General features: G+C 38.9%; 1 protein-coding gene across 1 annotated transcript; it reads right to left on the bottom strand.

Moving 5' to 3' along the window:
- Positions 1–388: 388 nt before the first annotated feature.
- On the bottom strand, positions 389–26,079 carry aldh1a2 (aldehyde dehydrogenase 1 family, member A2). Its single transcript, XM_039689285.2, has 13 exons — positions 25,788–26,079; positions 16,515–16,619; positions 15,873–16,013; positions 14,304–14,433; positions 11,950–12,011; positions 10,446–10,574; positions 9,967–10,080; positions 3,931–4,033; positions 3,133–3,317; positions 1,908–2,072; positions 1,674–1,831; positions 1,326–1,400; positions 389–1,240 (listed from the first exon to the last, which is right to left on the bottom strand). The coding sequence occupies exons 1-13, from the start codon at positions 25,902–25,904 to the stop codon at positions 1,168–1,170; spliced, it is 1,557 nt and encodes a 518-aa protein (XP_039545219.2). The 5' UTR covers positions 25,905–26,079; the 3' UTR covers positions 389–1,167.
- Between the last annotated feature and the right edge of the window lie 1,834 nt (positions 26,080–27,913).

Raw genomic sequence — 27,913 nt, 5'->3', positions numbered from 1 at the left:
ACCAAGGCTGTGTAATGTAGCCAAGTCTTTTCATCATTCGGGTTGGTCTGACTACAGATGGTGCTGGGAAAATCCATTGTGACTATGTTTCTTTGGGAATGTGACTTCTAATGTAGTAGCACTACTGGGTGCTTATTTTTTATCTGGAACGTACTGCTCATATCTAAAGAGCTCTTACCAAACAATCTCTGACTCAGATTGTTCTCACCCTGGTTGACACAAGTCTGAATACACAGTTATCTGAAAAATACAACAACTGAGGCAGAAATAACATAAATCTTACAAAATGAAACTATTTTTGGGCGGGTATTGTCTTTTTTCCCCCCCTTGTCATCTTTTTCCAGACGTAATTCTGTAACAAGCGGTTAGAAAATAACCTTCAAGAGAATACTTTGAGTAAAACATTTTAATGAAGAAATTATCTCTATATCTTAACTTCTATAGTACATAATTCTTTAAACCTAACAATAAATGGGCATCAATGAGGAATCATTTGTCAAAAATACACACCACTGATTTTCTGCTTTCTTTTTTGAGGTAAATCATTTTTGCTTACATTGGTCAAGACATCGACAAAGTTATACATTGTAAAAACAATCAAAGAATAAAATGAAAAAATAAACACATAAAGCAATTACACAAATTTTAGAATTAATACTCATTCAACGAAAACATCTTTTATCTGAGAGCTTCAGTGGTCTTAGTAAAAAACAAATATACCTACTTGATTTCTACCCAGTGGAAAGGTAAGTTAATAATGAGGTTTGAGAATGACACCTCCTTTTAGTCAGTGTATAAAAACACTTAACATAGGAGATCATCAGAGAGAGCTGTCACAGTCTGTTAATGTCTGCATGCTGCTGGTGCAGTGGCCTAATGTGTAGCCCTCCTTCACCGGGACTCCGAGTGCTTTAGTATGGTTAGTGGAGCCGGGCGAAGGGAGGTCACAGCTGGAATGGGTGTAGGCAGTTAATGGTGACGGTGGTGGACGAAGGATGAAGATGAAGGGTAGTTCATGACAACAGCAGAACAGGTGCTCCAATGCAGAAGTGATGGGTGGTTACTGTGTGTGGCATTTTACCACTATAGACAACCGAAGGATAAAGGGTAGTGGTTAACCTCAGAGGAAGACTTCTTCACGCTGCTAGGAACGTACATGTTTGTGCTTTAAGAGTTCTTTCCTGACAACTTCATCGTAATTGTTTTCACCTCTGTGTACTCTTTCAGTCCGATCTCACCCCTGGAAAAAAGAGAACAACGGTGTCAGCGCAAACAAGGATGTATAGAAAACACGATTATTACCTTATATCCTTAAATGCACTTACAGTTCACGACCATTGCCGGACATTTTGAATCCTCCAAAAGGACACTGGCATGTCAGGGCATTATAACAGTTAATCCTGTACAACAAAGACATTTCACAATCTTGGTGATTTCATGATGTTACATTCCATTCTGTGAATTTATTTAAAAAAAACTTCCGTGGTTAAAGATGCGATCACATATTAGAGAAATCTTTCGCCCTCCCAAACACAATTCCTCTTTAAATGACCCATGAAAATTTAGCAAACAAAAGGTAAATGTGAATGTATAACCCAATAATATCAGGGACCCATACAAAACAAGTGGATGGTGTTGCTTTCCATTTTGTGGTGATATGATATAACTCTTACCAGACAGTGCCGGCCTGCACAGCTGCAGAGACTGTCATGGCCTTGTTGATGTCTCTGGTGAAGACTGCTGCTACCAGACCATATTCTGTGTCGTTGGCTCTCTCGATCACTTCTTCAATCGTTTTAAACTTCATGATCTGCTGAACTGGCCCAAATATCTACAATAAAAAATTATTATTATTATACTTTGACATTAGAATTTAGAGGTATTATTCTGAGATAAAGAAAACGTACCTCCTCCTTGGCAATGCGCATGTGGTCCTGTACATCGGAGAAGACCGTGGGCTCCACAAAGAAGCCTTTAGAAGGAGGAGCTTTGCCGCCACACTCCAGTTTGGCTCCCTCAGTGATGCCGCACTGAATCATCTCCAGAACACGTCTCTGCTGCTCCAGACTCACCTGACACAGTCAAACAGATGAACTTTTTTTTTTTTACTGTGGTTATATGGAAATTTAGTAACAGGCAACAAAAAACTTTTAAATAATAAATTGCTTAGATTATGCAGATAATATATATTTTGTCTTGTCTGTTTATTAATGGTTCAATATACAGCTTTTTGCTTAAATTCTGATGGAACTCTCAGATTTTGCAGTATATGCACTTTCTAAATATATATATATATATACAAATATATAAAAAAATATATATATAATTGGGGTTTGACATTTAATGTGAAGCCCCATATATACACACACACACACACACACACATATACAGGGCTTGACATTAACTTTTTTGCTTACAAGGCACTGTGGTTAGTGGTTTTCCAAAGTTACTAGCTACTCAGCATTTTCACTGGCCACAATTTTAATATCGATACCATGGGGAAAAACTGGCATATATATATATTTTTTCTATTATCTCATAATTTTGCATAAGTTTATTATTGGGACTATTTACAATTTACTATTGGGAGCGTTTCCGATATTTCCGTATCGATATGTATCGGAAAATCTGTATTTTTTATAACACTACAATGCACTTGGTTTATTATTTCAGAGGTCCTTTTAAAAGACTACAACTGAAAAATGTAGATATACAAAATTAAATCCGCCAAAGTGGCTGGAACTGTAGCTGGTGTTACACGCCACAGCTGAAATCCACCTGCATTTGACAGGTTGGTGGGTGTCAATGTCAAACCCTGTATATGGATATGCATATATATATATATATATATATATATATATATGCTCTTATTATCAATACTGAAAACAGTTGTGCTGTTTAAATTTAAAAAAAAAAAATGTCACCGGCATTTATTTTAAATAGATATCTTTGAACATCTAAATGCATTTTAATGACACTTTTGATCAATTTTAATGCATCCTTGCTGAATAAAATTTCAAATTTCTTAAAAAAAAAAAAAATACTGACCCCAAACTTTTGAACAGTAGTAAATTATGATTTATATATTTTCTCTCTTTTTTTTATTGTTTTAGGAAATGAATTGGGTCTTACCTGAGGTCCCTGCTCAGTGGTTGGGTCAAAGGGATTTCCCAGTGTCCTTCTCCGAGCTCTCTCAACACTCCTTCGCACAAACTCATCATAAATGGGCTCCTCCACAAAAATACGGGAACCAGCGGTGCAGCATTGACCGTTGTTGAAGAAAACACCCTGATGGGCCTGTTCGACTGCCAACTCAACTGAAACAGAAAGAAAGCACATTATTAAACAATAAATAATTTATTTAAATAACAGCCCAAACAACAGACGATAAATAAATCGGGTCTGTATTTCCTACATTTCAATAAGTCTTTCAAAGTAATTTTTTAACAGATTATAGTTCTTCTGGTGTGTCTGCTGTTTATGCATACATACATGTGAGTATGTGCATCTGTGTGAGATAATGGACACCTGGGGAAAGGGTGGACTGGCAGGCTGTGGCTTTTGAAGGGTTAATGGAGCAGGCAGATTTACGGCTGTGGTGTGATGGGTCCGGACAGGGTCCATTCGGCTGATTTACGGGGGGCCTTGCTCACGGCTGCTGAAAACATTTAAAGCTCAGACTTATGCCGAGGTTTGGTGGGATACTTAGAGATACTAAGGACCAGAAGTTTAGGAAGTGAGATAAGCTTATTTGCATGTATGTGGGCCTTTCCGAAATATATGCTTTTTTGCCCTGACGCAGCGCTAAAAGATCCCTAAGGGTCTTTGATGTGAAGTGACAGAGAGAAGGTCTCTGGGGTAGCACCTGTGCACAAACTGTTGCAGCGGGACAACAGGAGGGCGGCCGTAAAACAGTGTCTGAATACTTACAATCAGCATCTGCAAAAATGATGTTGGGACTCTTTCCCCCGAGCTCTAGCGTGACTCTCTTCAGATTGCTCTTTCCTGCTGCTTCTTGGATCAGCTTGCCTACCTGTGGAGAGAGAGGAGAGCCGCTTTAATCACTGGGACACCACAGAAGAGCTTTCCTAAATCTCGACATCAGTGGGATGCTGTCATTAATAAATCCTGCTGCATGAGGAGGCTCCCTTTGACAAGACAACCAGCTCCATTATCAGGCCCCTTGAGCTTCGGCTCACATCCTAAATATCTATTAGTGCTTAACGTGACAGCCAAAGAGAATGGAATGTCCAACACGCAACAGTATCTGTTGGTCAATTTGAGAACAGGAAAAGCTGACTGCAGGTTTGTATAAGATGGTCACAAAAGAACAGTGAAACAAGACCCTTAAAATGCATTTGTTGGCTTTGTTAGTGCATAAATGAAAACATATGTATGTGTGATTATTGGTTTCTCCGAATTCAAGGAGCACATTTCTTTTTAACAGAAGTCTACTGTTTTAGTATCCCTGTTGTTTGCAGCTCTTCCCTCAATCGATTCAAATCCAAACTGAATTTCACACTTCTCTTCCCTTAAAGTTTCACATTAGCGGTGGACTGGCTCTCATCTTATGCTGTTCAGGCCCTTGTAAACTCAGCAGACATCTCACAGCTGCTGGCCGTGGCGTTGCTTCACATCTCAGAGAATATTATGCTCACATCAAACTATTCTCTTCCAACTGTATATGTGTGTGTGTGTGTGTGTGTGAGTGAGAGAGAGAGACCTTTTCAATCTTCACAGCCAGCTCAGCGCTTTAGATGCTGCCAAGCAGCACTCCTAACCATAAACAAACATTTGTACATTTTTCCTTTCTGCAAAACACACTTACTGACAGTGAATATTTTCTCTATCTGTTTTCCATCAGATAGCGGAAAGAGAAGGGGAGAAGACGGAGGGAAAACAATCTTCCTCCGTTCCCTCTGACACTATCGTTCAGTGGAAAAATGGACGGACGTCATACTTCTCATTGATACTATACATATGTGAGTGTTTTTGTTAGTTTTGGGGAAGCTAGTTTTTCAAGCTACAAGATAGTTGAAGTAGTTAAACTGTAGTAAAGCCATAGATGGCTAAAGATAACCATAGTAATGAGAAGGTTCGAAAAATGAAAGCCTTAATTTGAAATAGAAATCTTTTGCAATGTCTTTACTGTAAATTTTGATCAATTTAATGTATACTTACTGACTAAAATTATAAATTTATTTTAAAAAAATGGATGAATGAACATCAAACTTGAACTACAATATTCACTAAAGTATAATGTGACTGATGGAAAAGTGAAAAAAAAACTGATTTAAATTGCCATGTAGGAACTCAAATCAGCTCATTTACAAGATTCATCTGAACAAACGGATTCACTAGAATAAATGAGACTTTCCAATGCCACATATAAGGGAGAGAATCACTTAGGACAATCTGATTCACTAGAAATGTATCATTATTTTCAAAGTCACATAAATGAAAGAATCGCTTTGGATTATTCAATTCATTAGAATGAATCTGACTTTCCAATGCCACATTTGAGTGTGATTTCCTCAGCTCAGACAGAAAAAAAAAAAAAAAAAGATTTAGTACTTGGTTGCACAAACTGGTGAAACGCCAATCGCTGAAAAAACGTGTTGCTTAAAAACCATTAAGTTACTACGGATGCTATGTTTAGTTAGTTACTCCTGGTTTGACCGTATTTATGACCATTATTTTGTATATAATAATAAAACAGTTTTACAATGTGGTTCAATGTGATTTTTAATTCATATAAAACATAAGAAATATAATGAAATATACTGTACTTCATTTAAGACTTTACACGTTACATTACACTTGTCACAAAGGGGCTAGACTCCACAAATAGCAGCAATGGGCTGGTCATAACACACCAGAATCCTCCACTCCCTCAGGGAGATGCTCTCCTGTCCCCCCCCACCCCTGGTCCAGTCCTCCCTTATACACAGACAGCTGAAGTGACTCAGAGTCTGTGTATGTACACACACACGCACAGCATGAGAGATCTCGGCTGTCTAATCAAGTCCAGATTAGATCCCAGCGACAGCCACGGCAGCAGTGCTGACGCGAGGAGAGGAACCAAACCTTCACTTCGCTGCCAGTGAAGAGGAAGGGCGGGAGGGTGGGGTGTATGGTGATGAGTTTCCTCTGAAAGTCAGTCAGTGGAAGTGTGGGTGAAGTCGAGTGGGTTGGTAAAGTTTTCACAGTGACGCTACACTCATTTGAGGATTTGTGTGGCCTTTTGTTTGCTCTTTCCAAGTCTCAGTCATCACATTCTTGTTTTATCAATAACAATTTGATCTAAATGAAAGAAATAGTCATCGCAGTCATCGAAATAGCAGAGAACTGGGAAATGACTTAACTCTCATTTCCCACAAAATAAAACTTTTGTTGCATCCCTACAAGTGTTTTTCAAGGGCACGAGCTTAGTTTGTTTTCTGTGGAAACAACACTTCTGTTTGTACTCCTATCAGTGAGAGAAGTCTTGTGCTATGATACACAGACCCATAAACACCATTCTCTGTTTCTTTAACAATGAAGATAACACTAAGTATATTTACACTACTGAATACTGTTCAATAGAGTTTTTAATATTTTTGAAAGGTTCTTATGCTCACCCAGGCTGCATTTATTTGTTAAAAAAAATACAATTAAACAGTAATATTGTTAAATATGATCTATTTTAAAATGTAATTTATTCCTGTGATTTTCTGGTGCTCAAGAAACATTTCTTATTATTATCAATGTTGAAAACAGTGCTGCTTAATAATTTGGTGGAAATGGATACTTTTTTCAGGATCCTTTGATTATTATCCATTTATTCTAAATACATTTCATTTTGTAACATTATAAATGTATTTACTGCTACTTTTGAGCAATTTAATCCATCCTTGCTGAAAAAAAGTATTCTTTATAAAAAATACTGACCAAGATGACTTAACTTTGGAAAAAAGTATTGTGTGGAGATGGCGCAGTGGATGAGACACATGCCTTTGGTGCGAGAGACCCGGCTTCGAATCCACTGCGAGACACCAATGTGTCCCTGAGCAAGACACTTAACTCCTAGTTGCTCCAGAGGCGTGCAACCTCTGACATATATAGCAATTGTAAGTCGCTTTGGATGAAAGTGTCAGCTAAATTAATACATGTAAATGTAAGTGTACATGACGTTATCCACGTTAATTGAACACCAAGTGACCTCACCACTGTAGTAATTTGCAACGCAAATATTCATGTATAATTGGAGAGATCGATGAAGACTGTAGCTCCACTATGCAAAAAACCCCAGCTGTAACTCTATTATTGCTGGGCATGTAAACTCACTTTTCCGGTCCAGCTAACAAGCCTTAGTTCTATCTACTCTAAACATCACAAAATTTACTTCAATTAATAACAAAACTCATGCAACATGTGTAGGAACAGATCAAAACATACACTGAAATATTCCGATTTATGAGATCGTCTAATTGAATAAAGGGCTTAAGGGTTCTTACCAGCGAGGCAAGTGTAGCTAGAAATAATCACTGTTTAAAATACGCTGTCACAGCAGAGTTATGTCGCTGTCAGTGAGGCCTATTCTCAAGCAGTAAATTCTCTGTGCCTAACATGGTGCCTATTTTCAGTCCCTGGCTTTCTATTAAATTTATACAGTTGGCTTCAAAGAGTCATTCTTCCTGTAGGGGCCACAATGTAACTGTCTAATGTCTGATGCATAGAGCTCAATAGAAAGTGTAGTCATTATACAGTACGCACAGGACACTTATAAAGTGTAAATGAACTCAGGTGTCCAACTAGACTGTCACGGCATTAACCAGACAAATCAAGTAATGGGCCTGGTGTCCATTTCTTGTTTCTGTTCCGTGCTTATGACCGACCACCTGTGGATTAACATCTCACTTCCACATCCACCTAAAACCTGTTTATTAGAAATGATTTTAGAAAGCCAGGTGGTCCGCTAAGCACTGCTTGCTGTAAGAGCGTGTGTAGCATGGGATCAGAGAGTCCCCCTATAAACTTAACTTCCTTAGACTTCTCATTATATTCACCAGCAGTATAAACACACTAAGCCTTCAAAATTGTACCTTTAAGGGTACAACAGCTTGTCCATGGGGCAGTACGAGTGGGCTAAATGGACAACTTTGTACTTTAACTTTGTTCATATCAGTACCTAATGATATGTACTCTTGGTACTACTATGAACCTTTTAGGGTTAAATAAGGTGCAAGGTTGTCCCTTTAAAGGGTTAGTTCACCCAAAAATGAAAATTAAGTCATTAATTACTCACCCCCATGCTGTACCAACCCCGTAAGACCTTCGTTCATCTTCGGAACACAAATAAAGATATTTTTGATTGAATCTGAGAGCTGGATCAGTCCTAGATAGACTGCCTAAGGGACTGGCTCTTGACGGCCCATAAAGTCATTAAAGAAAATGTTTAAATGTTCCATGTGCCTACAGCGGCTCAATTATAAGTTTATCAAGCGACGAGAATACTTTTTGTGCGAAAAAAACATAAATAACGACTTTATTCCACTATTCCATTACTTCCTTATGGGCGCATGCGCGAGAACTGAGACGAGGACGTTCTCATTCGTCTACTTCTTGTTACCGGCTGCTCACCGCTTAGGAGTTTTACCGCCCCCTACCGTATAAGATGATGTGCTGATATAGCTGGAAGCGCAAAACTTTCTGTTTACAAGCAGAGGAAGATGCGCGCTGTACATGCGCTTTTCAATTAGCGTATTTTCCGCACTATAAGGTGCACTTAAAAGCCTTTAATCTTCTCAAAAAACGACAGTGTTCTTTGTAATCCGGAGCGCCTTATATATGGATCATCATTTTATACGGTAGGTGGCGGTAAAACTCCTAAGCGGTGAGGAGCCGGTAACAAGAAGTAGACGGGAAGTATGGAATAGTGGAATAAAGTCGTTATTTATGTTTTTTTCGCACAAAAAGTAGTCTCGTCGCTTGATAAACTTATAATTGAGCCGCTGTAGGCACATGGAATATTTAAACCTTTTCTTTAATGACTTTATGGGCCGTCAAGAGCCAGTCCCTTAGGAAGCCTATGGAAGAGTGATCCAGCTCTCAGATTCAATCAAAAATATCTTTATTTGTGTTCCGAAGATGAACGAAGGTCTTACGGGGTTGGTACAGCATGGGGGTGAGTAATTAATGACTTAATTTTCATTTTTGGGTGAACTAACCCTTTAAGTGTGAGAAAGCCCTAACCACGCCCCCTGAGTGATTTGTATTATACAGAAATCAGCAAGGTGTGGATGTGCAAAATCGGCAGCTGAGATACAAATCAGGCCGGCTGGTCTGTTATTCAACTATGCATATGCTTTTTTTAAGTGCGTAAATGATTACGGGTGAGTTCTCGTATATATTTCACCTTTGTTATTGATATTATTGTTCTGAATGTCGAGGTTTGGTCGTAAACTGAATGCATTTTAAACTGCGTCACAAAGTGAAACCAAAACGCTTTCATTTTAGACTTTGAGCTATAAATGATTGTTATATTAGGTTATAGGATATTATATTCTCTTCTTAGTTACAGATGACCCGGTTTGTTCAATAAAATTTGAAAACGTTGAATTTAATGACATTGTATGTTTACTGCTGTTGTAATATTGAGTATATGCTGTCCGACTAGTCGTTGGACCTCTAAAGGTACAATTTTTGCACTTTTTTTTCTGCTGGTCTTGACTGCAGAGCTGGGGCTCATCCCAGTGATCCCAAATACCTTTGTCAATTGTACACTTTGCCACATGGATTAAAATGCCTACAATGTCAAATGTGACATCCTATGGTCTTAAAAGATTTCACAGATGCCTAAATGAAGACCACAAGGCTACATGTCCACATCAAGAATGACATTTGGGACAGGGCCGATGTCACACTGGCGCAAAAAAGGATGATGGAAGAGGGAGTGATTCTTCCATTGTCCAATAGGAAAATTACCTCAGTCGATCCTGTGAACGCCACTTTGTCTATGCCCATGTGCGAAGCGATCGCGGCTCCCGCGGTTGGCCCGTAGCCTGGCAAAATATTGACGACTCCCGGTGGAAACCCAGCCTGTGAAAACAGTATGAGAGGAAAAAGCTTTAGACGAGAGCTGAGCCAAGAACACCACAGGCCGTGGAGGGGGAATCCAGACCCACCCCAACCTCCCTACAGGCCATGTGGAAGAGAGGATGGACAGAACATCAAAAGGAAGAGGAGAAAGTAGGCCTCATAATCCCAGAGAAAAGGAGAGGCAGAACAACAAAGGTCTGGGTGTAGTGGGGAACGAATGATGAAATATCACTCATTTGCATGAATGTGTGTTGATATTGCTTTTGTATCACTTTGATCATTTTACTGCTTTATTATGAGTGTGATGTGGTCAGAATAGATTGACAGATGTCGTAATGTTTTATCGTAAAATGACTTTGCTTTACCTCTTTGATCAGAGCACCGATGTAGAGGCAGGTGAGAGGGGTCTGCTCAGCAGGTTTCAGTATAACAGTGTTCCCGCAGCTCAGCGCTGGCCCCAATTTCCATGCTGTCATCACCAGGGGGAAGTTCCACTGTACAGACATAGGTCAGGAACTTACTGTGGGAGCTCATTCAGACAACCACATATCTTTGTTTCTTCTGACTATAACTACTTCACTAATGATTTCAGACTACTGCACACTCATTTGGAAACCAAATGTTTCTAAAACACAGTTTCACAATCTGTATCAGTTCAGCCTTGTCTGTCATTCTCCAACAATGCTCAATGACCTGCTAGACGGACCAGATTGTAATATTTAAGGCCAGATTTACTATCAGCTTGCGCCACCTCAAACCCTCTTTTGGTGTGAAAAAACTACTGTCAGGATGTACTAATGACAGGCAGTGAAAATTTTTTCAGTGGTTATTTTTCTGGTTGACCTTATTGCATATGCATTTGTAGGAGTTTCCCTTTCAGATGCAAAATTTACGTTAGGAGAGTATTTAAATAAATCATGCAATGTGATTTACTAAGGTTTACGCTAGTCAGTTTACTGGTCTTAAATATGTCTTAAGCATGTCTTAAACCAGATGCTAATTTGTGGTTCTCTTGGTAGATTGTGTTGGTCATTATGGAAATGATCCGGCTGTGTCAGTGTTCTTTCATTTACACTTCAGTCTTCAGTAGATCACATGCAGATCTTTCCACTCCAAACTGTTTTTTCCGGAATAGCGCTCTCACACTAATTTGCCCTGTTTAGTAAATCTGGCCTTTGGTGTGCATTGTCATTTCTCATGTCATGAAGTCTAGAGTGCTAAGCACTGACTTTATCATCACAATCTATTGGTTTTACTTCTTCGTTTCTATTTCTGTCCTTCAAGTGTACCTCCCACTCAGCCCTGCCTTTCTATTTCATTATTTCTCAGTTCCTTTTTCTGCCTTCCTGGCATAGACCATTGTCTCCTTTTGCCAGTCTGTTTGTAGCCAACCATATAGTGGCTGATAACAACACTTTCAGTGACCTGTGAAATAAAGTCACAATTTAACGAAAATAGCGACAGGTCTTATCGTCAGTATTATGATATACAGTACATCCGAATGAAATTACAGGGGGGAAAATGGCACGGACTTGTAACAATCAATTGTTAATTGGATGAAGGCAAATCTAAAAGCAAGCTTGCAAGTGATTAAAAGTGGAAGGTTTTAAGTGAGCTAAATGATTGTAGTACATCACCAGAGAGACTTCTGTCTTTTCACCAAATGATCGAAATGACCTTTTTTACTAAAAAATTACAAGGTCCAAAAATATTTGCATAGATGGATCATTCACAATAAGAAGAAACTAAACCACTATACCCAAACCTCAACAAACCTGTCAGATCCCTACTAAGGTGTTCAACTAACTCCCCATTAAGGATTGTGGAGATGGCATCATTTTCAAGCAAATTGTATGAAGGAAAACTCACAGGAATGATCTGTCCACACACTCCAATAGGCTCATGCCTGGTGAGTGTGAAATATTCCCCATCTGCGAGGCGGAAAGAACAAAAGGAAACAGAATATCAGTCAGCATGGGGTAAAATGGTGTCAAATGCACTTTATACTTATTCTTGGACAATAAATTAAGACCGCTGAAATGAAATTGAAATGTGAAAATAAATGATATTTGATCAGTGGTGTCAGAGCAGCAGATACAGTAAGAAGGATCATATTCTCTGCCATTTTTACTGACAGTAGACTAAAGTTTTCAGTCAAAAGAGCTTTAGATAATATGGCCGTCTACAAAAGACCCTGTTTTTGTCTTACGGCTACATGGAAAAGAGTGCAATCACGCCATCCCTCGCTGTGGAAACATGCAGTTGGCGGAACGGATCTGGACGAGAGGCATGCCAGCGATTCATCTCGCTTGGTGGCCAGATAAGAGAAGGCCAAAAACACACATTCTGTTTGTTTGTGCAGTAATTCTATTACGGATGAGATTGGAAATGAAATAAAGCAAATCATTGAGTTCCCACTATGCAAGTTTGGTTTAGCAACACAACAAAGGCCCAGTGCTGAGCTCCAGCGCTGACAGGGGGGATTTACAGTTCTTTCCCCCTCCATTCTTCATTTTTATTTCTCCTGCTGTGAAATCGTATCATAACAGCATGCAGCAGCATGGGTGCTTGTTTGTGTAAGATGAGAGAGTGAATATGACGGAGACATTATCAAATACAAGATTGGCTGAATTGTGTGCTTTAGATACCATACAGGACAGTACATGCGCAAATATTAGTGCGCGAGCCAATCAGCGTGAGCGGAGGCGACAGACAGTGTTGGAATGCACAATAATTACACGGACGCCCGACGGCGGACACCTCTCTTGCTTCCCTCTAACCCATGTGGCCCATGCGACAGGGGGGCCCTGAAGGCCGGCTCCACAATCTCCCCCGCGCGCGCACACACACACACATACTTGCACACTAATGGCTGCACTGTGACATCAGAGCTGCAAGTCTGCTGCTGTCCCGTAGTCTCCAGGCTCCCTGCCGCGTTCCTTTCAAACAACTAAATTAGCCAGAACAGACCCCCAGTGCCCCCCCGTGCCCCGTAGTGCCCCTCGGCCCCGTAGCTGTCACTGTGCTCCACCGATGGCAGCGCTCCACAGGAGGGCGGCCATTAGCACTCAGATTTATAACTGTTACGGGACCTCGTCTGTTTACCCTCAGTGCACCTCCATAACCCCACAACATCTCCTGCAGGCCTCAGAGAAAACACAGCTCTACCTCAGCTTAAAACTGCGCTCTCTCTGCTCAAGGTCAAACTTCCTAAAATGTCTAGGATGGGCCCATACCTAAAGGTCTGGGTTGACATAATGAACATTGTTGTTTCACCAGCATTCATAATCATACAGTTTACACTACACGATTTGGGTACATATAATTATAATTAAATGCCTAATATACACTATAAAGGTTTGGAATTAGTCATTTCATTTTTAAAACATGTTTTATGCTCACCAGGGCTGCAATTATTTGATCAAAAATACAGTAAAAAACTGTAATATTGTGAAATATTATTAAAATTTCAAATGTTTAATTTTATTTTAATATATTTAAAAATGCAGTTTATTCCGGTGTTGGCAAAGCAGAATTTTTCTCCATCCTTCAGAGTCACAGGATCCTTCAAAAATCATTCTAATATGCTGATTTGGTGCTCAAAAAAATATTGAAAACAGTTGTGTCGCTCATTGTTTTTGTGGAAACTGTGATATATTTTAGAATTAGCATTTATTTAAAATAGAAATTAATTTCTTTCAAGACATATCTTACTAACCTCAAACTTTTGAATGTTCAAATACATTAAAATAAACACAATTGTATATATAAAGTACAGTCAAACCTAATTAATATTATTAAAAATATATATTTATATAAAATATTTTAGTAATATGTTTGGAAATGCAAAATAAAGTGTACAATAATTACAATATTTATACTTTCTATGTTCCACCCTTTAATACACCCAAACAAAAAGTGCTCTAGAGGCCCACTGTCAAATCCTTATTTGTGTTTGTGAGCGTCTGTTTACTGTGAGGTGAAACTTTGTGTTCTGGCAAACTTGGTTGCTGAGATGCTGAAAAACTAAGCTGAAACATAGTCTGTGAATATGTAAACAGAATACACTTTTAAGACCCCCAACCTTTTGTTTTGATTTCCCTTTGTTGGGTGGCTTCAGGCCTTAATTAGGGAGGTCAGACCACCTCCAACCCCCTAAAACTTCCCCATAATTTACATGTTGTCTAATTCAAAGTTTAATGACAGGATGAGAGTTAGCTTACCAGCCGGAATCGTGGAACCGTGGATCTTATCTGCCCATCCAGCAAAATATCGAAAAGTTTTAATGGTTCCCTGAAGGTCTACAAAGATGGAGGGGAGGAAAGGTTTCCCGCTGTCCAGAGACTCCAGGGTCTGGAAGGAGAGAAGGCAGATGAGAGTGTGGGCGTGTGATGAAAAATCACTCATAGGAATTAAACCCGACACCCCCCCATGCTGGATTTAGACTAAGCATATCTAAAGCACACGCTTACATCTTTCCCCTAGGAAAACATGATATTCAACATGATAGCCATCACCAGAGACCTGACATTGTGTCACCCATCTCTGTGTCAGCCATGATTTCTAATCGACGTGGGATTACACTGATATAAAGAGTGATCATAACCACATGGACATCACATTTGTCTTTCAAAGCAATTCACTCTGACATTTGTCCAGAGCTGGATTGAGAAAATCTGTTGTTTCAATCCATTTAAGACGATGTCTAAACTGTAACATGAAAAAGATTTATTCAAAATGGCCTCTAGAGAGCTGCACGCACAAAGACAAACATAGCGCTTTTGTTTCTGAATCTGTCTTCAGACACATTTCCGTGAGTGGGAAGTAAAAGCAGATGTCCACGGCGGAAGAACTGCGGAGATAAAAGCACGTCATGGCACAGAACAATACTTCTCTTTTACGTTTCGCTCCTAATCTAAGTGATCGTTAGCACCCAAAGGTCACGGTGTTGTCATCATCATGGGTTTCAGACATGTGCAGAGCAAATCAAAATTGTTAGAAAAACAACAACTCCTACAGCTCCTGCCATGAAGCTTCAATAAGCTCGAGCCAGACAGACAGGTCCACTCATTAGACACTTGCTTATTGTTGTGAGCGTCTTTGTCTTGTTAAATCTGATTCTCACTCACCGGAAACTGGCACTGACTAGAACAAGACGTGGTTTAAGTCTGCCCAGAGGACCACTGGTTCGTGAGCGAAGGTGATAGATGTGAGGAAGTCAGGATCAATGTTACAATAGACCATGGGTCAGGGATTTTGGCTCAAGTTGAGCTGAACTTTTGGAATCAATCATCAGAAATATACCCTATATTAAAGAAATGTATCCTGAGAAATAAAACATATCTTTGTGACAGCTTATACTCTGTAAAAAGCAAAAAAAATTGTCCCATGTGTTAACCAATCAAAAATAAATAAATGTGGATCTCCGCTAATGGAGCGGGACTACCTGTTTTATGACCAATGGGACAGACACTGTTTGTATATAGTTGTCTATGGCCCTGATATTATTAGTTAAACGTTATTGAATTTTTAATTTTATTTTTATAATAGTAGCTATGATATTTTATACCGTGGCTCTTTTGGAAAAATTAATTAACAAAAAATGTAAAAATGGCTCTTTGTGTCAAAAAAGGTTCCCATCCCAATATATCTTCATAATACCTAATGCATTAAAGTAACTAATGTTAATGAATTGAACCTGATTCTAAGACTTAATGGATCGTATTTTAAAGATATATTTGGTTTGAGGGTTAATATTTGGGTCTGGCAAGAGTGTTGGACTGGGTACTCACAGCAAGGTAGGCGGTGTCTCTTTCCACTAGGTCAGCTAGTTTGAACAACAGCTTCCCACGTTCAGATGCATCCATCTTCCTCCATACTGAACCAAGAGAGAAGGCCGAACGTGCAGCCTGCACCGCTTTGTCCACATCAGCCTAACAGAACGGCAAAGAGAGGGGACCAAACAGAGAGAGAGAGAGAGAGAGAGAGAGAGAGAGAGAGTGGAGAGCACTTAATGATATAACCTTATCCTGTAAACAGGTGTTTGTCCACCTCTGGGACAAATGAAACCCATTCATTCCGGATGAGTCTCGATGACTTCCCCAGTTGCACGTTCAGGGGGTTTCTGTTTCCTGTATCCATTCTAGTTTTCCACACTTTCTGCCTGATTTACAGAGAGGAACTACAGTCTCTAGCTTGCTTAACCACATTAGACTGAACTACAGCCCCCTCCCTCTCTTTCAATGCTGGATACTTATTCATGCTGAGTGAAGGCTGAAAGTGAGAAGCACAATAGCGGTGCTGGACGACTAAATGTCGTCCAGCAGAGCAATTGTGCCAAACCTGTTTCTGGCAACGGTTTGACCAATTACCAAATACACACTTTGATGACAAACACTAGCATGCTAAGAAAGCTCACATACACACACACACACCTTATCTGCTTCCTGGACGTCACAGATTTTCTCCCCTGTAGCCGGGTTGTACGTTGTGAAGACCTTACCGCTCACAGAATCATGCCATTCGTTATTAATAAAAATCTACAGGGAGAGAAGAGAAAGATACTGTTTAGTTTTCACAACAGGAGGAAGTGTCATAACACAGAGTAAGTTAACATCATTTGTGTAAAGTAACAAAGCACTTTAAATATATTGGGGTTATTACAGTTAAATTAAATAAAAAAGACATAAAAAATAACTTTTAAGTTTATTGAAATAAACGTTAACTGAGTAAAAGAAACTATTTTTAAAAAGTATTTTTATTTTAACTAGTTACCAAGGCAGAATTTCTCATTTTAATTCAGTGTAAATTGATGTATTAAATTATTTCAAACTAAAATAAAAATATGATATACGTATATTAAACCGAAATGTCAAAAACACAATACCGTTACAACACCATTATATATATATATATATACAAAAAATTTTAAAAAAAATTAAAGAAATCATAAACAAACTAATTTTTTTATGATGAACCAATTCAATTTGTTCACAAACTGTACTAATCGGAGCAAGTCTCCAGGTAACTCGCTGAATTATTCATGTCCGGCTCAAAACAATCCCCAGAGACTGAAAGCATAAAGTTTTTAACTGATGTTGTGAAAACAAGTTACTAATGTCATTATAATCTCTATTATAAAGCTCTATTTGCATGTCCAGTACCCCTCTCTCCTCCTCAGATACAGTATGTATTAAAAGCAATAGGATGGAGCATATCAAATTGGTCTGTCGATCAGTATATTTACTTTTTTAACTGGAAAATACATACTTTTCCTTTGTACATACTGTACATGATGTGTGTACTTTGTCAACCATTGTTTAAAATGTATGTAACAAACCATAAAACAACTGTTAGCAAGAGAATCATTTTTTTGCAGATAATATCAAACACCATGCATAAAATGTGCATTTTTAGACTTTAATGAGAAGTTACACAAGTTAGTTTAACTTCATGATGATGTACAGGAATAAAAGAAATTCTTTCTCCCCCTGTGTGTTTGATGGTTGTGCTGTGAGAGGAATCTCTGGGAACCGTGTGCTATTGCAGGGCTGCCCAATATCACTCTCTTGGGAGTGATCCAGCAACCAGACAGAACGAGGTGGGGGAAAGGGAAAAGGAGAGATAAATCCCTATCAGACGTCCAACACACACAGATACAAGTGCACATACAGCATGCACACACAAACACAGAGATACACACAGACACACGTTTCACAACATCACTGCTCGTTTACGAGATCATAAAACACGGGCCGCACTCTGGCTCCGGTGATGCGTTAAAAGAAGCGGCCCGTAAAACAACCGCCTCAGATTCCAAAAGAGGGATTTTTCAAGCTCGATAAAGAAGAAAAGAAAAATACATTTTTCTTTATGCACACAAATTGTTTTTAAAGGACACAGCACACATGAAAAGCAAGTATGCTTGCACAGTTCGCACTGAAGACTTATGCAAGAAGATTATGCTTATGCTGCTGACTTCAACAAACCTGTGACAGATACGGTGTTACAGCATCTGCTGGCTCTGAGTTCTACACTCTTCCTGTCATCTGCGTAGAGAAAGACGTCCGGTTCAAAGTGAACCGCGGCTCTGGGCCTCCTCAAACTCACCAACATGTTTACTAATGTAAACTTACAGGTTTAAGTACAATTTAATTGGCTGTAAACCATGAGGCGTGTTTACTTTAGAGCAGGTATAAAATGCCAGTTGACTTGGAGGCGGTTCAAGCTGCCCCAGTCACTCCCACTCTGCGTCTCCCCTAAAATTGGCATGAATAAATCACTCCCGGACAGGGTAGGTATCAGTCTGTACCATGCTGATTCCTCTCCGATACATTTCCTTCAGACTCCTTTTTCTCTCCCACCCGCTCCTCACAGGCCTCTTGCATTAAGGGGGCCACCTTTAATCTGACTCTCATTTGGAGCACTTCATAAAAGTGTCAGTGGCCTCGTCGAGCTGAGGGCCTGCTACAAAAACAGAAAGCCCTGTAGAGGAGCGAAGAGCGAATTAGTTTTCAAATTTATAGAGGCCACTGTAGTGGAATGCCTTAAATCAGGGGCAGACTGTGACAGGCCAGTGGGCCGGGGAAGAATGCAGACGGTGGGTAGCTTTATGCTCTTCGTAACCCCACACTTATGGCACCCCGGAACGGTGGAGAGGGGAATGCTGGGTGAGCAGCGGACTGGGCCACCATCTAAATCACGACTAGAAAAAGGCGACCATTAGAGGCCATTTGGCCCAGTCTTCCCTGAGCTCTGGGGGCTCTCGGACTTTTGTCTCTTCCCATTGAGAAAGTTGATAAAGAGCGACAGGCCGGTGCAGTAAATCAACTCTCAAGCTTTCTTTATACTTTGGCTTTGATTAAAGAAAAGGGATAAGAACGCAAGTGCAAAAGTGCAAAAATTCATATTGATCACCGCTTCTTTGCCGTAACCCTGCTGGAGGCTTCAGCTAGGCTTTAAAGAGCTTGAGTAATTGTAATTCATTACTATACTTAAGCATTATTTCAGGGAAGTTGCACTTTACTAAATGGAACACAAAAAAAGAGATGCTTTATACTTTTTATAAATGTCATTTAAACCTCTGAAGTAAAAATATTCCGTTTTCAAAGGTTAAAATTACTTTTTGTAGTTTATTATAGTGAATTAACAAGCCAAATTACACTCAAACATTTATTTTTCATTTTAGTATTGGCTCCATTTTTTCCTTGTGAAGTGACGACAACACTGTCTTTAATAAAATCTTAAAATAAAAACCATAAAACATATAAATTATACCATTGCTAGCAATGGACAAACCTGACTCGAGTATGAACACGGACAACGAATAGTATTTAAACAACCATATTCACCGATAATATCAGCTGCAGTTGAATTTAAAGTTAAATAATTCCAAGCGGTATCGGGATACTGGTTTTATTGGAAATTACTACCAAATAAGTGAGCTTTGAATAAGTTTGAGCATCACTGCAATAGTGCAATATGCTCAGTTAAAAAAAAATTGTTCATATCTTTCTATTTTCGCTCATGCATGTTTTGTAACTGAGTAACATTTTGACCAATACTTTAACTTAAACTGTTTTCAGTAGAGATTGTGTGAGGCAGATTGCTGGAAGAAACTTTCAAACTTGAGTCTGAAAAACGAACCGCCGAGCTGTGACAACTAGATTTTGTTTACAACAGCAGGGGGCCAGAAAATGTATTATCTTGTAAACAAAACAGCCACTTGATGCAGTACACAAACAGAAAGAGAAGCGCTGCCAGTTCATCCTACGCTTACACATTGTACTATGGGCCGTTACGAAAGCGGGCAGAGAGCGGATAGGTTGAGATATGACGTGGAGGCCACAGCACAAGACAGCTGCAAACATTTAGAATCACTCCATGTTTTTTTATTCAAGCTGTCAGTCTCACGGTGCTGACTGCGCTCGTCTGCAAAGCTAATTAGATGGCGAGATATGCAGTGCCTATCATAAACAGATTGTGGAAGAGCGACCCACAGCACACGATGACAGCATCACTAGGCTTATGCTCCTCATTGCTGAGATTTTTATCACCAGCAATATTCACACAGGAAAAAGGGTTATCGTCCACAAAAGCAGGAGGTCGACTTTTTGTTCCTCTGGGAGAGCTACAGCTAGAGAAGAGCCTTTTTTGGGTGTGTGTCTGGGGGGGGGGGGGGGGGGATTCGAATGAGGATTCGAATGACTCTAACAGTTGTAGAACACTGATCCGTTTCTCATCTGCCCAGGCAAGCTCTCTGGAGGCTTCGCACAACTGCAGGAGGAAGCGGAGCAGGAACGGGGACGGAGGATGCCAAAGCTCACGCTACAGCTAGTGAAACATCTGTTTGGCCGCCAGCACCTTCTAATGGCTCAGACACATGAGGGATATTTAAAGGCAAACATTTCTTAGCCATTGTAAAAAGATTCTTTTTTTACATGTGTACTTTATCTTTGTTTTCATGGAACAGGCCGGGATTCCAGAGCCAGACGGATTCTAACAGGGCACCTGCAGCCCGGGTCTCGGTCTACACAGGAAGTTTCATATCCTTTCCAGAGCAGCTCACTTTCACTCTGGAACTGGACACACTTCAAGATGTTGATAATTACTGATGTTACCCCTGCTGAAAAATCCAACATAAAGCAACATGTTTTATGTTGGTCCAACTGAGCTGGTGTAACTCCCAGCAAACTATCAACCAGTATCCCATGCTGGTTCTAGCATGCAAAACATACCTTACGTTGAATTTCTCTTCAGGAGACGAAGGAGCTTAATGTAATAGTTCACTTTAAAATGAATGAAAATTCTGTCGTCATTTACTCACCCTCAGTTGAAAGTTGTTTCAAACCTGTATTAATTTCTCCCTTCTATGAAAGTCAACTGAACTGTCTGATTGCTGACATTCTGCAAAATATCTTCTTTTGTGTTCAGGAGAAGAAAGAAATTCATACAGGTTTGAAACAACTTGAGGGGGAGTAAATGATGACAGAATTTTCATTTTTAAGTGAACTATTCCTTTAAGACAGACTGAGGCTGCTCTCTCTCTCTCTCTCTCTCTCTCTCTCTCTCATTTATTGAAATTACCACAAGTGAGATTGTGAAAAACAGTCTATATTGTACAGTTTCACAGGGACACCACTACTATCAAGCTTGGCATTACATACTAAAAGAATATATAACGTGATAATACATTGAACATTATTGTAAAGTTTTAACATTATAGTTAATGTATTAGGTACCATGATTTCAACAATATTTTAGAATTTTAATTATTAATCTTGGTTAATTACATATACATGTAACATGTACATATACATTTTAAAATGTCTTAAAAGTTAAATTAACAAATGAATTAACGATGAACAATAGTGTATTATATTTATTTAGAAAAAATGTACTCTATTTATTTGGTATATTAATTAACATTATGCATGTGCATAAAAATGTTGATATTTGTTTAGTTGTGATTAACCGTGTTTATAGGATAGCTCACCTAAAATTTTGTCATCGTTCATAAATATCCTCATGTCCTTCCAAACATAAAACATTTCTTTATTCTATGGAACACAAAAGCAGATAGTTTGAAGAATTTTGAAAAGAGTTCTCAATAAAATATATTTGTTTGCGTACTTGTGCTTAACGCAAGACCATGCATGATATTGCTAATAATACGGAGACAAATCGAGCTTTTTGGTCCTGAGAAGGGAGAAAAACAGTCCAAAGGCCAAAGATAATCAATGAGGAAGATGTGAAGAAAAGATCAAGAGTAAGAAAGGGGGGAAATTATAAGTCAAAGCAAAAGAGGGTGTGTGAGAGAGAGTCCTCACTGTGCCGCTTACAATAAATCAAGCTTCTCAGTGTATGCTCTACTTTGGCCGCTGTTTGATGTGAAGAAATGGTGGGTTTTGAAGTGAAAAACTCCAGAGGTATGGGACAGACTCTCGTAAGTCAGGGCCACTGACCCTAACAGTGAGACACGGCCATATATTACACCCTGCTGGACAGCTTCTAGAGCAGAAAACCCCCCTGACTCCCATCTGTACTATCTCACGCACTGACGGATTGATGGGGCCTACCTCATTCACTCAAGCTGTCTCCCAGATTAGCTTACAAAAGTCCTCACTTCAGCGCACACTACTGTCCTGGCTGGACGCTTAAGCCCTTACAATATAAAGACATGTCCAACAAATGGCTATCAAGTGTCTCTTTCTCCATGAAACTCTCAGTATAGACACACACACACACACACACACTTATTTCCTAGAAAGAAAAATTCCTCCATCATTTACTCACTCCTGTTTTACCAAGATATAGAGAAAAATCTAGATATTTTTTGGACCCCACTGACTTTTTATTCTGTGTTGACAAAAAATATTTTTATCTTGAAAACGTTCTTTCAAATGATTCTTTTGTTTTCCACAGAAAAAAAAAAATAAAGTCATGCATGTTTGGGACGACATGAGGATGAGTAAATGATGACAGAATGAAAATTTTGGGGTGAACTATACAATTTAAAATGAAACCACATTCAAAACCCCAAATTATATGCAAAGATCATATAGCCTGCCCATACATTTTTATTTAATATCATATCGCTGATAAATACCACTAACTGAAACCACATTTAATACAAATATGCAATTATCAATTGCAGGCACAGGGGAAAGTGAGAGAGTAATAGTCTGTCTCCTGTTTCCTTTCTTCTTCCAGGTTTTAATCTCCAGAGTCTGCTTCACTTATGTGTTATAACTGAATGGTGTGAGCACATCATCACGTTGCCTGCTGGAATCCAACACCTCTCTTTCAAAAAGGCTCTTGGGTCCCAATCAATTACACTGATACACACACCTATCAACATAACCTTTCCTTTCCTTTTCGCTCTTCCAACCAAAGAGAAAAAACGAAGAGAAAACATCCATAACCAGCCATCACCAAAGACAAATTTATGGCTTCCTTAGTGCCATTATCAGCCCAGTGGGCCAGCAGACAGAGAAAGAGAGAGAGAGAGAGAGAGAGCTCCATCAGCAGACCAGCTCTTCCGTGACCAGTCAAACATACTGGACTATGGTCGCTGTGTGGAGTGAGGAAGAGATTCTGTAATACTGTAATAGAGCTCAGGTGTCTACACAAAAACAACAAGAAATATCTGTAAATGTTCAATGACAGGGCAGAGGGAAGATAAGTTCCCTATCGGTGTGTTTAATCTCGAGTCTATAACAAATACACACTGGTGCAGGTGTAGTGACTGTCACATAACAAATGCAATTGGTGAGGTGAAAAGTTTACTGGGGAGCTCAAAGTACAGGTTGTAGCAATTTTACAATAAAAGAAACAATTTTAACTATTCAGGTTTTTGTATTTACCATGAGAAACTAAATAAAAACTGCAGCACTTGTTGTATTAAGTGTTAATCTTATGAATAAGACTTCCAATAAATAAAATAATTAAAATAAATGGTTATACATTAAATATTAGGTGTCTTTAAATACTATGAAATAATAATAAAAAAAAAGTACTGTTAGGTACAATGTACTCATTATGTTCATGTTGCATTGCAAAATTATATTGATGAGACACACGACCGATCTGAATTATCCAGATTGAAATGTATTGCCGATTTTCAATGGGAAAGTGCCCAAGCAACAACAGCTCGGCAAGATTGCCCAGCAACATTGCTCAAAAAGTTGCCCTGTGTATCATCACCTTAAGAGAAGGGAGAATAGTGTAAGTATAAATGATATTACATAAATTAAATTAATCTTATCTGTAATTACATGCAGGTATTTTTTTAAATATAAGTACAATGTAAAAAACATGTATAAGAGTACTTTATCAAATGATTCATTTAATTGTTAATACATAGGTAAATACAATTAATATAAAGTGGGACCAAATAAATAATTATGCACAATATATTCATTATTATAATAAAAATGTTACTGGCATTCTGTTTAACCACATGCTTGCAAACAAACCAGTAATTGCTATAAAATATGTTTTGTAATGCATTGCCCGACTGAAACATTTGCCAGTACTTCTCCCATGCTTGATATTAATTATTTTACTTTAAATGCCAGAGCTGGATGTAATTCAGTACGCAAGTGTGCTGAATCGCATATTTACATAATTGGGATTTACATAAGTGGTTGACTGAGAGAGGAGTGGGATGTTAAGTATGACCATGAATGATATTTCCATAACTCAGCATCTCATGGCATAAAGCACTGCACATTAACAGTGCAGAAAACACAACTTAAGTCTCAGGAGTTTTAACCTTAGACTTACAAATAATAAAAAACTTGGTGCTGCACAGACTACATTAGAAAGAACAGCATTGATTCAGCATATTTGTTTTGTTACATCAGATCCAGTGCTGCCCTGCACCAGGCGCAACAAAATCCAAATTGAGAGGGGGTGGGAAGATAGAGAGAGAGAGAGAGAGATGGAGAATGGTGTGAAGGGAGTTCACATCACCAATGCCCCCCCCCACACACACACCCGTATAAACAGCACACACCGGATAATTCAAATTCCTAAGGATGAATCTTCTCACACTCCCATCTGCTTCTGAAACAAGGTCTGATGAGATGAGAGAGCAGGACGAGGAGCAGGAGGCTGTAGGGTGTGTGTGTGTGTCACAGGTGTCTCCAGCTCTTGCACTGGCTGTACTTTACTCTCATTACCATAGTGATAATTTTCCTGCACTGCACTTTGACTTTATCCTCTCACCTCACAGCAATAAAATTATTACACTCAAAACTTATGACCTAACCAAACAAAAGAAGAGAGATTATATTTTACAACCATTTTGTGCGATGATTCAGCTTTTCTTTGTCATTTTCAAAGAGGATAATATGGAACGACTACATCAAAATAACATAACAGTAGGGCACTGAATTATTTTTACAACTGGAAAAAGTCCAAAATTATGCCGTCAAGTGTTTGTGTTTTAAATCTTCTGGGTTGTATTCCTGAGCACATGCATTTGATATTTGGTCCTTATTGGAACTTATTATACAGGTTGCAAATAGTGTCAATGAGGTTTGGTAAAAGTTATTGTGGTCACAGTAATAAGCATTATGTTTTTTTTTTTCTTTCTGTTGTCTAGAACAGAATGAGTTCTGTTGTCTACGACAGAATGAGTTTGAGAGAGGCGGATCTCTAACGCGCACCGTATTGAAACTAAAGTCATAAAGACAACCTGTTCGAGGCTAAACTTCTTAAAATTAGATTATAAAATTTCAATGGACAGCAAATTATCAAGATCGAGAAAACTTTATTGATCGATGCACCTCAAGGATAATTTAATATCTGGACTTTCACACACTTTATCCGACTCCGGACACGAAAACAACAACCGTTTATTAGATTAGAATAAATCGTTATATTATGTGCAAATAACTAGACTGCGTTCTTAAATACTCCATCCATTTAGCCTACCATAACCAAAACTTTCTACTTGTTACCAAAAGCATGCGTAATTACCATCATGGACCGTAGGCTACTACTTATGAATCGATTATCTGAAAATGAATATGATCTGATATCAATGTTTGCAATAGGCTCAAGTTGCGTTTCTTGACCAGTGATTTGTTTGCGCGCAGGCACAACAAATTCAACGTGCCTGGTGTAGGCTAATCGAAGTTTGCATTTACCGTTTAGGCAATTTGATCTTTCTCAAAGTAGTTATAAAAAGTCTCACAGACCTTGGTGTACTTGATCTCAGGATTGGGTATCGGTGAGGGCACCAGATGAAGAGATGCCATGAGCGCAGCCGGGTCGTTCTTCACCTCTCCTGGCAGTTCAACTTTGCTGGAGGTCATTGCGTCTCTTGAAGATGCCGTTTGGGTTTTTTCCTGCCGATTTGCGATTACTACTTTGGAATCCTTTCTGTGTTTATAACCAGGTGTCAGCCCTGGTCCATTTTTATTGGGCAGAGAATAGGGCCGTCCTCCTAATATAATTAAAATGGAGCATTTACATAAACTTCTCTCTCTCCCTCTCTGACCATACGGAGTGAAAGATACCACCCACTCTCAAGACAACGCTATGGAGAAGTAGCCTATAACTATTTATCAGAAAGAAATTCAGCTGACAGGCTGCGCTGTAAAAATGTTTAGTGTGGTAGAAATCTAAATGATTTGTTAAAATAGTCTGTTATTGAATTATTTAGCTAACAGAACAGACTCGTTTTCAAGGGGAATATTAGTTACACAATTATAGTATATTTAACAATACATTTATTTAGGCTAATATGACCGTATTAAAGCTTAAAGGCTATTTTAAGATGTTTTTCAATAAAACTTTTTTTTTTTTTTTTTTTATCAAAACATGATTTTTTTCATCACCAAGTTTTCTTGGTTAAAAATGCTAGAGACCATTTTTTATCAAATCAAATCAAAAATAAAAAGTTTTCTTGGTTAAAAATGCCACACTTCCCGTACGCTGCGTAAAAGTTATTAAACTCAGTCTGGACTGAAATTATACACTAGTAGACCACTAAATCAATTCTTCTTTTCAATCTAGGGTATCAATGTATTTTGCAGACTGCTTGTTGAAATTAACAATAATACAATATATAGGCTATTAAATAAAGGTTACGCAATGTTTCTCTCCATTAGGGTTCTCAAACTGTCACGTGAGCATTAACGTTTTCTTTGGCAAGGGCTGTTTGCCCCTTTGATTCTCACAGATTCTCCTATAACATATCTATCCTGTGAGAATTTTATTGAACTATCTACATCAAGCGATCACAGGTTATTTCCTCGTCGTCCCTCCTGCAGCGCCTGGACTCTGATAGCGTTTACCCCAGACTGTCCAATAAACATTAGAGTATCTAAAAAGGCTATTAACACTCTTGAAGAGTTTGTGGTTTAAAGGATTAGCCAACACAGACATTCACACTTACACATGTAACTGCTGGATAAGGAAGCTCTTGAAAACACGACACTTGATCGCGACAAAAACATCTACGATTATGTCGCAGATAAATAAAACAAATAATCGCCTTCACACTTAGCCTGACATGGTTTCTAGTCGAAGAAATCTTGGATGTTGTGGGGCGTTTATAACTCTACTATCTTCAGTTAGCCAAACACAAATTCAAGAAAAATCCTACATAACAGCCTATTGTTTATAAAACCATAGGCCTAATAATTTTAACCCTCCCTGTTATAAAACATGTTCTTGCTCTCACACTGTGTCCTGCTATTAACTTAAGGAATTATGAATATTAAGAAAATATCGAACTGGCTTTAGCAAATTCCGTTCTTATGGACTTAAAACAAACATTTAGGTCTCTCTCTGTGTCATAGCTTGCAAAGGCAAGACTTGCAATCCAAAAATCCAATAGGTTAAAGTGTTATGTCATCTACACTTAATTAGAGCCCACTACAGCCCAGCCTAGCCTACTATCTAACTTATTTTATTTTTTATTTTAGTTTGTTTTAATGGCCAGCCTGCGTGATAGTTATCATGTGTGACATGCTAAGGTACTGAGTGCTGTGATGAAGGGGACGGGGTGTTATAATTTGTTAGAACCCACTGGGGTGCTTTTTCTCCATCAGCACATCCCCCTCATTTCGCAGCACTGACAGTGTCTGCCTCACATCAAAGACGACACCCCAGAACAAGTGACAGTGATTAATGCAAACAAAACATACCGCTACCATCCTATCGCTTCTTCGGTTCACACCACAGCCATGGGACGCCACCGCCGTACTCTGGCCATCTTTGTTTTTACTTTGTCAAACAGCTCCACCCCGTGGACAAATACATGCATTACAAGTTGACGATGCGCTGCATGAATAATACAGCGCAATGAATAACAAGT

Source organism: Pimephales promelas, chromosome 1, assembly GCF_988280905.1.
Source record: "Pimephales promelas chromosome 1, fPimPro1.hap1.1, whole genome shotgun sequence".
Taxonomy (NCBI): domain Eukaryota; kingdom Metazoa; phylum Chordata; class Actinopteri; order Cypriniformes; family Leuciscidae; genus Pimephales; species Pimephales promelas.
This window is presented reverse-complemented; position numbering and strand designations above follow the sequence as displayed.

What these genes read in the sequence shown, in the direction of transcription:
- aldh1a2 (XM_039689285.2), bottom strand. Translation starts at nt 25,904, where the DNA reads ATGACCTCCAGCAAAGTTGAACTGCCAGGAGAGGTGAAGAACGACCCG. An exon ending in ACGTCCAGGAAGCAGATAAG is followed by an intron (nt 16,014 to 16,514) that starts GTGTGTGTGTGT and finishes CCGTTCTGTTAG; the next exon opens with GCTGATGTGGACAAAGCGGT. An exon ending in TGTGTGGACAGATCATTCCT is followed by an intron (nt 10,575 to 11,949) that starts GTGAGTTTTCCT and finishes ATGTCTGTACAG; the next exon opens with TGGAACTTCCCCCTGGTGAT.